Here is a 12760-nt window from a genome sequence, read left to right as displayed (position 1 = left end):
TTCCACCTGCCTAAATATAAATATATATTTTTTTAACTCTATATTTGCCACCCACCAATCCATTGCTGCCTGGTAAAGCCAACCCTTTGCGATATCAGCTTTTTAAGACCCGTTCCTGTGACTCCTAGGCTTTATAATTTCTTTTGCTCACAAAAATTATCTTAAAATGTGCTAAAATATTCATGAATGTAACTAATGGGGGAAAAAATGCTATGTTGGCACAAAGTTCTGTATGTTTTTGTATTCTGGGGCGTACTACACAACACATGGCATTTATTCCAATTGTATTAGTTGGGAAAGAGCCAGCCACCGATGAGCTACCGTACCCTTGGAATCTCTGTCATGTATTGCAGTAAGAGTACCCCTTGTGAATATACCCTAACAGAAATGCAAATGTTTAAGGTTCACATTTGTATTGTTCAGTACTATATACATTTTACATTTTTTCATGTTTCAGGTAGGTTGGGAAAGAATGGAGGATCCTTTTATACTGGCTTCGGTCAGGTTGCTGGGAGCATGGCTTGCAGAAGAAACATCTTGTTTTAGGAAGGAGGTCATCCAGCTGCTGCCTTTCCTTATACATTACATGAGAACATGGTTTCAGCGAGGAGTTACCTACAGAAACCAACTCAAGGAAGCATCCCAGATGGCATTACTGAGCAGCAGCTGGGGTGCAGTGTGGCCTGGAGATGCCATAAGGTAGCATGAGTTTTGTGTCTTAATCCCTTTTACATCCTGCATTATAAGGGACCACTTCACTGTTTTTCAGTCCTATGCAGAACCTGCTACAAAGGACAGAAGGAGGGACCTGGAACTGCTATTGGGCCTCATTGTTTAGCTTTGAACCCATTGCCAGCAGACTGTGTTTATTAACCCCCTATTAAAAAGTTAGCAAAAGTCTATGTATCTGTGTCTCATTTTTCATAAGGCATGCTGTACTCAGGGGTGACCACTAAACTTTGGATTGCAATTCATATTCCTTTATTACTGGTGGTCTAAAAAGTGTGAGAAAGTGACCGGAATGGTCATTAGGGATCACTATATTTTACTAAAATACATGTTGTATGTGGACAGTAGGCTTAAAAAAGTGCATATTCTATCCAGGGAATGCTGGGTGAAATAAGGGGAATCCAGGAAAGAGTTAAAATCCTTGGTGAGATTTAGCTTGCTAAGGAAACTGTTCAATCCTATTATTGGCCTGAATATTTTTGGGATGAAAGTTTGGTAGTGGGGTCTTTCATCTCCTTCTTGGTCCGGTCCAGGTTCTCAGGTTGGCCTAAGTCAGAACAGGGGCTGAGGCTGATTAATACTGGGCTTAGAAAAGGTGTAACCAAATCTGCATTAAGAGGCTGTGAGGAACCTCTGATAAGAAGTGGAGTTCCGAGGTACAGTCTCAGAAGGAGACATTTACCTTGTGTGAGTAACACATTTCTGTTGACTGTTCTGTTGGGTGGCTGGTAGTAAGCCACATGTACACCTGAGCTAAGATTCTGTGTAGTTAGTGCTGGACAAGCAGGACTTATTTTGTATTTGTGTCTAATAGAAACTAAGCCTAAGTTCTACAGCCGCTTCTTGGAAGCCCCCTACCACCCCCTCAATCACCAACAACAATTACAGATGTAAAAAATGTGAACGGACAAAAAGCTGGTCCTTTTTTATTATTTTTTTCTTAAAGGGTAACTCTCATTAAAAATTATTTTTGCTATTGCACTCCTTATGGTAAAAAATATATTTTATGTACTTTGTTTTAAAAAAAAAAAAAATAAAAATTTAGTTTTCTATGTTTTATTCGTGCTTAAAAAAACTCAAGAGCACATTTTCCCCCAACTCATACACAGACTTTGGACCAAAGCCCAAACACAGGAAGTGCTGCATGGAGTGCTGAGGGGGGGGGGGAGGAGTGTCCAGCCTCATCCAATCATAGCTCCTCTCACACATAACTGCCATATGCTGTTGGTTGGACACCCCCCCCCCCCCCCCCTCAGCAGGCGGAACTTCCTGTGTTTGGGCTTTGGTCCAAAGTCTGTGTATGAGTTGGGGGAAAATGTGCTCTTGAGCTATTTTAAGCACGAATAAAACATAGAAAACAACATTTTTTTTAAACAAAGTATATTAGAAATATTTCTTATTTACCATAAGGAGTGCAATAGCAAAAATTAGTTTTAATGAGACTGCCCATTTAATTCTCAATAAACCACCACTGGCAATTTCTTTTTTTTTTCACCAGAACACATTGTAAAAATAAAAAAAAAAATAAACATGGTGCCGGTCTGGGAGAGATCTATTAGCTGAACAGTGTCATCCAATTATTATCTTTATATGTTTACTTAAAAGTAAGGAAACACCCATATAGCATAAAAACAGTTTGGCAGATGGCAAGCGATTTTAGACACAAGTTGTGTGGGAAGTGAAAAACCTGTTGGGTTATGTTACATGTTAAAACCGTAAAAAGTTCCTAATAAAGTTTGGGTTGTGGCTTTATTTATCTTTTTCATCCTTTGATGTATACAGTGTATGCCTTGCCTGTTTCCAAGACAAGTTATGGCAATGGCATAGTGCACCTAAAGAATGTTATTGGTCTATATATTTTTTTTATCTTGTTTTAGGTAGAGTGTTGTATAAAAGTAAACATATTTTCATAAATGATATTTTTTCTCCAGGTTCTTGCTTCCTGCTCTGTGCCATTTGAGTGCTGAAGAAGGTCCACGAAAAATCCTCATCTCTGAAGGAGTTCCTGCCCTGCTCTGTGAATATTACCAACAAAAGTGGGAGATATTCTCCTCTGAGAAAGAGGTAACTGCAGAGAGAAAGTATGAGGCCCAGCTAAGTCTACAGAGCTGCTGCGGGGTCTTCCTCAATGTGGTGGTGACGGAGCCAACGTTTGTTGGGTAGGTAGTAGACACCTTAACCATGCTTTTTTAATAACACTTTGGGAGTAACAAATAGAAACTTTCTAAACATTTAGACTAGAGGTTCCCAAAATATTAACCCCTTAAGGACCCAGGGCGCACCTGTACGCCTCCGGGGGAATTCCGGTCCCCACCGGGCAGGGACCGGACCGAGATACCTGCTGAAATCATTCAGCAGGCACCCCGCGCATACCCCTGGGGGGTCCTGGATATCTGGGCAGAGCGGGGGCCAGAATGTGCAGGGACCGTTAAGACCAGCGATTGCAGCAGGCAGCGGCGGGACCGGTGGCAGAAAGGAGGCGGAGGCAGCAGTGAAGATCAGTGGTAAGTGATCTTCACTGCTGCCTTTTAGGAGTTGCCAAACTACACCTGCCAGCATGCCCAGACAGCCTTTGGCAGTGGTCTCCAAACTGTGCTCATCCAGATGTTGCAAAACTAGACAGTCCTGGCATGCTGGGAGTTGTAGTTTTGTAACATCTGGCCCTTCAAATGTTGCAGAAGTACAACTCCCAGCATGCCTGGACAGTCGGCATGCTGGGATTTGTAGTTTTGCAACATCTGGAAGGGCACAGTTTGGAGACCACTATACAGTGGTGTCCAAACTGTAGCACTCCAGATATTGCAAAACTACAATTCAAAGCATGCCAAGACTGTCCAGCATGCACTGACAGACCATGCATGCTGGGAGTTGTAGTTTTGCAACAGCTGGAGGCACACGGGTTGGGAAACACTGAGTTAAGTAACAAACTCTGTGTTTTGCAACCAGTGTGCCTCCAGCTGTTGCATAACTACAACCCCCAGCATGCATGGACAGCCAAAGGGCATCCTGGGAGTTGTAGTTTTGCGACAGCTGGAGGTTTGCCCCCCAGCTGTTGCAAAACAACAACTCCCAGCATTGCCGGACAGCCATTGACTATCCAGGCATGCTGGGAGTTTTGCAACAGCTGGAGGTACCCTGCTTGGGAAACACTGCCATAGGGTAATTTTGGTATCGGAGGCAAGTGCAATTCTTGCATCCGGGTCCATCCCTATTCAAATCCCTAATTTAGGCCTCAAATGTGCATGGCGCTCTCTCACTTCGGAGCCCTGTGGTATTTCAAGGCAACAGTTTAGGGCCACATATGGGGTATTTCCGTACTCGGGAGACATTGCCTAACAAATTTTGGGGGGCTTTATACCTTTTACCCCTTAATGAAAAGGTAAAGTTGGGGTCTACACCAGCATATTGCAAAAAAATTCATTTTTACACTTTGAGACATTTTGAGGTAATTTGCACTGGGGTGGCTGATCGTTACAACAGTTCTGATTTAAACGAAAAAAAAAAAACACTTGACCCCATTTTAGAAACTACACCCCTCGCGGAACGTAGGGGTGTAGTGAGGCTTAACACCCCACAGGTCGAATTTTTGTTAAAGTTGGATGTGAAAATGAAAAAAACTTTCACTAAAATGCTGGTGTTACCCTATATTTTTTATTTTCACAAGGGCAAATAGGAAAAAAGTTCAAAATTTGTAGCACCATTTCTTCTAAGTATGGAAATACCCCATATGTGGATGTAAAGTGCTCTGCGGGGAAACTACAATGCTCAGAAGAGAAGGAGTGACATTGGACTTTTGGAGAGAGAATGTGTCTGGAATTGAAGGCCATGTGTGTTTTCAAAGCCCCCATGGTGCCAGAACGGTGGAACCCCCCCCCCCCCCCCCCATGTCACCCCATTTTGGAAACTACACCCCTTATGTAATGTGATAAGGGGTACAGAGACCATTTACACTTCACTGGTGTCTGACAGGTTTTTGTAACAGTGGTCCATGAAACATTACATTTTTTATTTGCACAGCCCACTGTTGCAAACATCTGTCAAACGCCATTGGGTTGTAAATGCTCACTGTACCCCTTATTACATTCCGTGAGGGGTGTAGTTTCCGAAATATGGTCATATGTGGGGGGGGGTCCACTGTTTTGGTAGCACAGGGGCTTTGTAGACTCACATAGCCCCTGACTTCTATTCCAAGCAAAGTCTCTCTCCAAAAGCCCAGTGGCGCTCCTTCTCTTCTGAGCATTGTAGTTCGCCAGCAGAGCACTTTACATCCACATATGGGCTATTTCCTTACTCAGCAGAAACGGGGTTACAAATTTTGGGAGGCTTTTTCTCATATTACCCCTTGTGAAAATGAAAAATTTGGGTTAACACCAGCATTTTGGTGAAAAAAATCTAATTTTTCATTTTCACGTCCAACTTTAGCAGAAATTTGTCAAACACCTGTGGGTTGTAAAGGCTCACTGTACCCCTTGTTACGTTCATTGAGGGCTGTCGTTTCCAAAATAGTATGCCATGTGGGGCTTCCTATATGCGACATGCCCCCCCCCAAAACAATTTCAGCAAATTTGCTGTTAATAAGCCAAATGTGGCACCTTCTCTTCTGAGCATTGTAGTGCACCCGCATTGCACTTGATGTCCACACATGGGGTATTTCCATGCTCAGAAGAGATTGGGGGGCATTTTCTCCTATTACCTCTTGGAAAAATGGTAAATTTGGGGGGAAAAATGAATTTTAGTGAAAAAAAAAAAAAAATGTAATTTACACATCCCACTTTATTGAAAAGTCCCTAAACACCTGTGGGGGGTGTTAAGGCTCACTGTACCCCTTGTTACGTACCTTGAGGGGTGTAGTTTCCAAAATGGTATGCCATGTGTTTTTTTTTTTTTTTTGTGTTTTTTTGCTGTTATGGCACCATAGGGGCTTCCTAAAAGCGACATGCCCCCCCAAAACCATTTCAGCAAAATTCACTATTACAAATAAATAAAACAATAAGTAATCGCCCAATGTGTGTCAAGATCAACCGCAGGATGTTGTCAGGAGACCTATGAGGCTTCCCAGGCTTCCATGTACAGCTGCAGCAACACTCTTATCCGGCCGTCTCCATTCACTGCTGGTTTGGTAGGAACGTCTGCAACGTTTCAGTGGCAACGCCTCCTTTGTCAAGCATCTGTTCCCGAGTCTGCACCAAACTCTGCAATGTATCATTCCTCTTTTTTGTGACTCTAAAATATTTTGGAATGGATTTACAACTGGATGTTACTATTCCCCTATCAATAGATTGGGATCCTATACTGTCGGACATGCTTAGCACTGGCTGTACACTGTCACTGTGAAGGGATACACCCATTTGACAAGGACAATGGTAAAACCCAGTTGCAAACTTTTGTACATTTTGGGGAGGAATAACACAGGGATAGCATAACCCAGAGCTATGAGAAAAAGTATTCCCCATAAAATAACAAAAATAGAGCATCAAATGACGGAATTCCTCTTTAAAAGCACTTGATTTGTTTTATACTGCATTTGCTGTCATTTTTAAAGAAAATGCCTGTGTCTCTCCACTGTATCATTGTGCACATGATTGTTCAAGCAGGTACCAGGCTAGCAATATATTCTTTACAGCAACCATTTTGCTCTACATTATAAGATTACGTTATCCATTCTTTCTGTTAAGTTTATGCCTGCAATATATATTTTTCTTATTATTACAGCGTTTTCACACATTCACCAGTATGATTCATTTATTTTATTTTGTTTTTACAACTAACAGTCAGGAAAGCTGCTTTGTGACCCTTCTGAAACTTCTTATGCAGTCTCTTCCTGTACTACTGACAAAGGAAGGCCAGCTGGTTCTTGTGGCGAACATTTCCACTCTAGGACTGATGATGAGTCGTTTACATGCTTCTTCTCTAGGTAACATGAGCTATTAAAACCCATTCTTTGACTCACTCAGTTGAATGCTCACTCAGTTATCTTTCCTACCTTCCAAGTGCATACATGTTCATTCTATACTAAAGAGATAGGCAAACCCCTGCTATTGCTGTGGCTACTGCACAAAACCTGTCCAGAGGAAAAGTTGACCAGTTGCCTATAGAAACCAATCAGTGCTTCTTTCATTTTTGAAAAAGGACACTGAAAAATGAAAGAAGCAATCTGATTGGTTGCTATAGGCAACTGGTTAACTTTTCCTCAGCACTGGTTTTGATAAATATTCCCCACCAGATAAGAGGATAACCACTTTGGAACCACCTAGATGCTGTGCTTGTTATTGACTATGGCATCCAGATGGGTTAAACGTCTGTGATCGAAGTAACCGTCTGTTATGGAAACTAAACAGTTAATATTGTCAAAGTACAGAATTTGTTAGAAAATAAGCAGAATTTGAGAGAGGCTAAGAAGTTGGTTCTACTTTGTACCAGTATATGAGTTCTCAGGAAGGAATGGCTGAGCTGAGGAGTTTCTGGGAGATTGGCCAAGGGCTGAGATGGCAAGCCGGTGTCCTTTGGTTAATTGCTATGTATAATTGTATAACCTGTGACATACACTTAGTATATACCCAGTGTATAAGAAGTGGGTAGCTCTGCCTTATAAACAGATCAGCACATTACTGACTTCGTACCAGCTTGTCTGTGTATTCATTATTGTAGCTTTTCTCACTTGGCCAAAGTATACCTCTCATCCTAATTTGGACCCACACAGATGACCTCTAAATGGATGATTGCCATATCACTTCGATCCGGCCTCTGCCAGTGTAAAGATCTATGGAGCAATAAAATGTATGCCTTGAATTCTGATAAAAAGCCCTATTATGCCATTGGCTTATTTTTACCCCTATTTAGCTGCTGACAGTTTTATTTATTTATTTTTTTAAATCAACTGGTGCTAGAGAGTTAAACAGATTTGTAAATTACTTCTATTTAAAAATCTTAATCTTTCCAGTACTTATCAGCTGCTGTATACTACAGAGGAAGTTGAGTTGTTCTTTTCTGCCTGACCACAGTGCTGTTCTGACACCATGTCTGGAACTGCCCGGAGCAGGAGCAAATGCCCATAGCAAACCTCTCCTGCTCTGGGCAGTTCCTGACATGGACAGAGGTGTCATCAGAGAGCACTGTGGTCAGACAGAAAGGAAATTCAAAAAGAACTTCCTCTGGAGCATACAGCAGCAGTATTGGAAGGATTAAGATTTTTAAATAGAAGTCATTTACAAATCTGTTTAACTTTCTGGCACCAGTTGATTAATAAAAAAAAAAATGTTCTCCGCCAGAGTACCCCTTTAAAGGTTCTCTGGACATTAGGAATATTTTACTATCCTGTTGGAGCTACATAGAATATAACAAAGATGTCATCTTAACCGTCCCACTGCCAGTCTCGTCCACTTTTTCAATACTTTAACTGATGTGCCATGCGGATAGGAAATGCCCACTCAGCATGAATCTTTATGCTTAGTGGGCATCTCCTGTCCACATGTCACATTGACAGAAGTAAACTGTGTTTTTGGATATTTTTTTAGAATAATGCCTCTTATTTATGAAGTTGCTCTTTGTTCATTGTGGGTTATTATATTTATAATAACTGATGCAAGAGTCTAATTTTGGGTATTTTTGTTTTTGTGGGGCTTTTTTGTTACAGTTCTTCAAGAAAGTTTCTCCCAAGATTTCTTTTTGGCAGTCATCAAGTTCTTGAGCCATTGCCATGTGATGTCCAGTCACCCTGATGAAGAAAAGCCACATATTGTCCTCAGTGACAGCTATGCAGCGGCGTGGACAGACATCTCTGAATTGTGGTTCCTGGGGGTACAAGCTTTTTCTGCCTGCCTTCCTCTGTTACCCTGGTTGTCCTCTCTGGTGCTTACATCTGGCTGGTTACAAGACTTGCTGGGCCTACTAGATAAGGTGTCACCGCAATCTGTGGACTTAGAGCTAGTGACTGTGCTGCAGGCCCTTCTCACACAGCTGGCTCAGGTCAGTGTCCCGTGCAGAGAGCTTATCCAGCATCATGGAGGTGTAGAGAAGGCTAATCTATTTGGCATGGCTGCCCTAGAACAATGTTTGTCTGAAATGCTCTGAGCAGTCACTTTTCAGCAGAGTAGTGTCTACTTGTTAGAAAAATAACACTTCTATTTAACAGTAAATAGTAGAAATGAATCCTGCACTCACCGTGTCTACCCAATTATAGAAGAAGTGGCTTCATGGAGGGAGTAAGACTTCTATTGGGGGCTCAGAGGAGTTCTATTTAAATTTGAGTCTAAAACCTGCCGATGTGAGAAGCGATGACTATCCCAAAAAATCATCATATATGCATATGCATGTTTTGTAGAACTGAAATATATGAATATGCTTTTTTTAGGCATGGTTATTGATAATATACGATGTCTAATTCAGAGCCAGCACAGCTCCAGAACCTTTGCACTGGCTTCTTAAAAAAAAAAAAAAAAAATTATAAATAAATTTTCCCCAAACTTTGGCACACACAGTAATTGAAAAGGGTACTCCGGTGGAAACTTTTTTTTTTTTTTTTTTTTTTTTTTAAATCAACTGGTGCCAGAAAGTTAAATAGATTTGTAAATTACTTCTATTAAAAATCTTAATCCTTCCAGCACTTAGCTGCTGAATACTACAGAAGAAATTATTTTCTTTTTGGAACACAGTGCTCTCTGCGGACATCTCTGTCCATTTAAGGAACTGTCCAGAGCAGCATATGTTTGCTATGGGGATTTTCTCCTACTCTGGACAGTTCTTAAAATGGACAGAGATGTCAGCAGAGAGCACTGTGCTCGTGATTCAGCAGAGAGCTCTGTGTTCCAAAAAGAAAATAATGTCATCTGTAGTATTCAGCAGTTAATAAGTACTGTAAGGATTAAGATTTTTTTTAATAGAAGTAATTGACAAATCTGTTTAACTTTGTGGCACCAGTTGATTTAAAAAAATAAATAAATAAATAAAGTACCCCTTTTAACATGTATATGGGTTCTGGACTTTACATGCACTTATTGTTCTATATTGAAACATGCATATTTGTTCAGCATATCCCTTTCTTTACCAGGAATTCCGTTTGTTCTATCTCATAGACTGTTAAAGGGGTATTGCTGGTTTATACATCTTATTCCCTATCCAAAGGATAGGGAATAAGATGTATGATCGCAGGGGTCGCACCGCTGGGGACTCCCGCGATCTCTGTGCAGCCCCCAGCATTCTGTCACGACCCCCTCCTATAGAGGCCGTGACGTCATGTCTCAGATTCGGAGGCAGTGCTTGGCACAGAATGCCGGGAGCTTCACAGAGATCGCAGGTAGAGATGAGCGAACTTACAGTAAATTCGATTCGTCACGAACTTCTCGGCTCGGCGGTTGCTGACTTTTCCTGCATAAATTAGTTCAGCTTTCAGGTGCTCCGGTGGGCTGGAGACTCTTTCCTAGGACTGTATCCACCTTTTCCAGCCCACCGGAGCACCGAAAAGCTGAACTAATTTATGCAGGAAAAGTCAGCAACCGCCGAGCCAAGAAATTCGTGACGAATCGAATTTACTGTAAGTTCGCTCATCTCTAATCGCAGGGTTCCCCAGCGGCCTGACCCCTGCGATCAGACATCTTATCCCCTATCCTTTGGATAGGGGATAAGATGTTTAAACCCGAAATACCCCTTTAAGGAATCCTGATGAATATGTGTTTATATTGAGCTATTTGATGTCTGGCCATAGACAGTCCATTATTGTTTGATATTTTAGATATGCTCTGTTTATTATAAGAATGCAATATAAAGTCACTATGAAAAACTATGAATGGCCTACCAGCTGAAACCTATAAGCGGTTTTGAAACCTTTTACTACTTCATCTTCTTAAAGGGCTTTTCCACAGTTAGAGCCAATTTCTTCCAAAAACAGCACCACACTTGTTTAGAGATTGTGTGTGGTGTTGCAGCTCAGTTCCATTGAAGTGAATGGAGCCTAGTTGTAATAACACACACAGGGGTGGTGCTGTTTTAATAGAAATTAGCTCTGTTTTTCTATTCCTGAATATCCCCAGTAATGTATTTACTGCCTTCTTGAAAGTAAATACTCTCCCTACATCTATGCTGGAGCCCATGGTTGTGTTCTTAATACCTGAATCACATATGTCTATTGATGAGATTAGATAGCTCTACTTTCCCAGAATAGTATAAAGTCACACAAGTCCTGATGTGAAAACAATGGTGTATCCTTCACAAATAAAATTAAAACAGTAGAGAAAATCATCATTCACTAGTTTGACTATGAATTCATATAAAATGAGAGAGAAAATAACTGTTAATATCAATACATGTATGAGTTTAGGCTGGGTTCACATGGAAATGGTTCATACTAACAAAAGGATGTAAACTGATGCAACAGGATGCCATTTGTCTGTTATTTTAATGGACTATTAAAAAGAAAAAATATAATGGACAAGTGACATAATTTTGCCAAAAAAACGGTGCAAGAACGGATTGAAAAAATCTGATGCAAACGGATGATATGAAAGGGGTACTCCGCTGCTCAGCGTTTGGAACAAACTGTTCCGAACACTGGAGCCGGCGCCGGGAGTTTGTGGCGTCATAGCCCTGCCCCTTATGGCATCACACCCCACCCCCCTCAATGCAAGTCTATGGGAGGGGGCGGGCTATGACGTCACGAGCTGCCGACTCCAAGGTTTGGAACAGTTTGTTCCAAACCTTGAGCAGCGGAGTACCCCTTTTAATATCATATGTTTCCCATTGACTTAAAAGTAAAATTTATTATGCACAGTCTTTTTTTTTTTTTTTCCTGTAAAAAAAAACTGAATAGAAACCAAACCGATGCCGTTGACAGCGGCATCTAAAGGTGCCTGTATTCAGTTCCTGGTGGTCCAGTGGGGTGTATCTGTGGGGGGGCGATCCACTGCTGAGGTAGCCTGAGGGCTTACCTCTCCTTCACTGCCGGCTCCAGCTCTCTGAATAATACAGCCTGGCAGGACCAGGCTTTATCATTCGAGCGCAGAGCACACAGATCACTATGGTTCTATACAACCATAGTGATCTGTATGAGGAATCTAATGATTCCTCCTAAAAGTCCCCTAAGGGGACTAAAAGTGTTAAAAAAATAAATAAGTTAAAAAAAAGTTTCACACACACACATTAACCCCTTCCTTATTAAAAGTTTAAATCACCCCCCCTTTTCCCAAATTCCATATAAATAATATATAAACATAATAAAAATAAACATATGTGGTATCGCCGCATGCGTAAATGTCCGAACTATAAAAAAATATCATTAATTAAACCGCACGGTCAATGGCGTACGCGCAAAAAAATTCCAAAGTCCAAAATAGCATATTTGGTCACTTTTTATATCATGAAAAAATGAATAAAAAGCGATCAAAAAGTCCAATCAATACAAAAATGGTACCGATAAAAACTTCAGATCACGTCGCAAAAGATTAGCCCTCATACCGGCCCGTACGCAGAAAAATAAAAAACTTATAGGGGGTCAGAAGATGACAATTTTAAACGTATACATTTTTCTGCATGTAGTTATGATTTTTTCCAGAAGTACGACAAAATCAAACCTATATAAGTAGGGTATCATTTTAATTGTATGGACCTACAGAGTAAAGATAAGGTGTCATTTTTACCGAAAAATGTACTGCATAGAAACGGAAGCCCCCAAAAGTTACAAAATGGCATTTTTTTCGTCAATTTCGTCGCACAATGATTTTTTTTCCTGTTTCGCCGTTGATTTTTTGGTAAATTTACTGATGTCCCTGCAAAGTAGAATTGATTGGTAGCGCAAAAAATAAGCCATCATATGGATTTTTAGGTGCAAAATTGAAGTGGTTATGATTTTTAAAAGGTGAAGAGGAAAAAATGAAAGTGGAAAAACCCGTGGTCCTTAAGGGGTTAAATGCCATAATATTTCAATTCATAGTCAAACAAAAAGACTATGTACACATTGTACACATGCGCGAACGTGTGGGGGCGATCCACTATAGAGGTAGCCGGAGGGCTTACCTCTGTTTCCCTGGTGTCCGTGGCTCTG

General features: G+C 41.0%; 1 protein-coding gene across 2 annotated transcripts in view; it reads left to right on the top strand.

Moving 5' to 3' along the window:
- Positions 1 to 9254, top strand: part of NCDN (neurochondrin) — a 28294-nt gene extending 19040 nt beyond the window's left edge. For both annotated transcript variants that reach the window (XM_056557203.1, XM_056557204.1), the window contains exons 4-7: positions 458 to 699; positions 2661 to 2888; positions 6501 to 6643; positions 8363 to 9254. In XM_056557203.1, coding sequence (XP_056413178.1) covers positions 458 to 699; positions 2661 to 2888; positions 6501 to 6643; positions 8363 to 8799 — 1050 coding nt within the window. In that variant the 3' untranslated portion in view covers positions 8800 to 9254. The remainder of the gene's footprint in view (positions 1 to 457; positions 700 to 2660; positions 2889 to 6500; positions 6644 to 8362) is intronic.
- Positions 9255 to 12760: the final 3506 nt, after the last annotated feature.

This window comes from Hyla sarda, chromosome 2, assembly GCF_029499605.1.
Source record: "Hyla sarda isolate aHylSar1 chromosome 2, aHylSar1.hap1, whole genome shotgun sequence".
Taxonomy (NCBI): Eukaryota; Metazoa; Chordata; class Amphibia; order Anura; family Hylidae; genus Hyla; species Hyla sarda.
The sequence above is the reverse complement of the archived record's forward strand: the minus strand, read 5'-3'. Positions and strand labels throughout refer to the sequence as shown.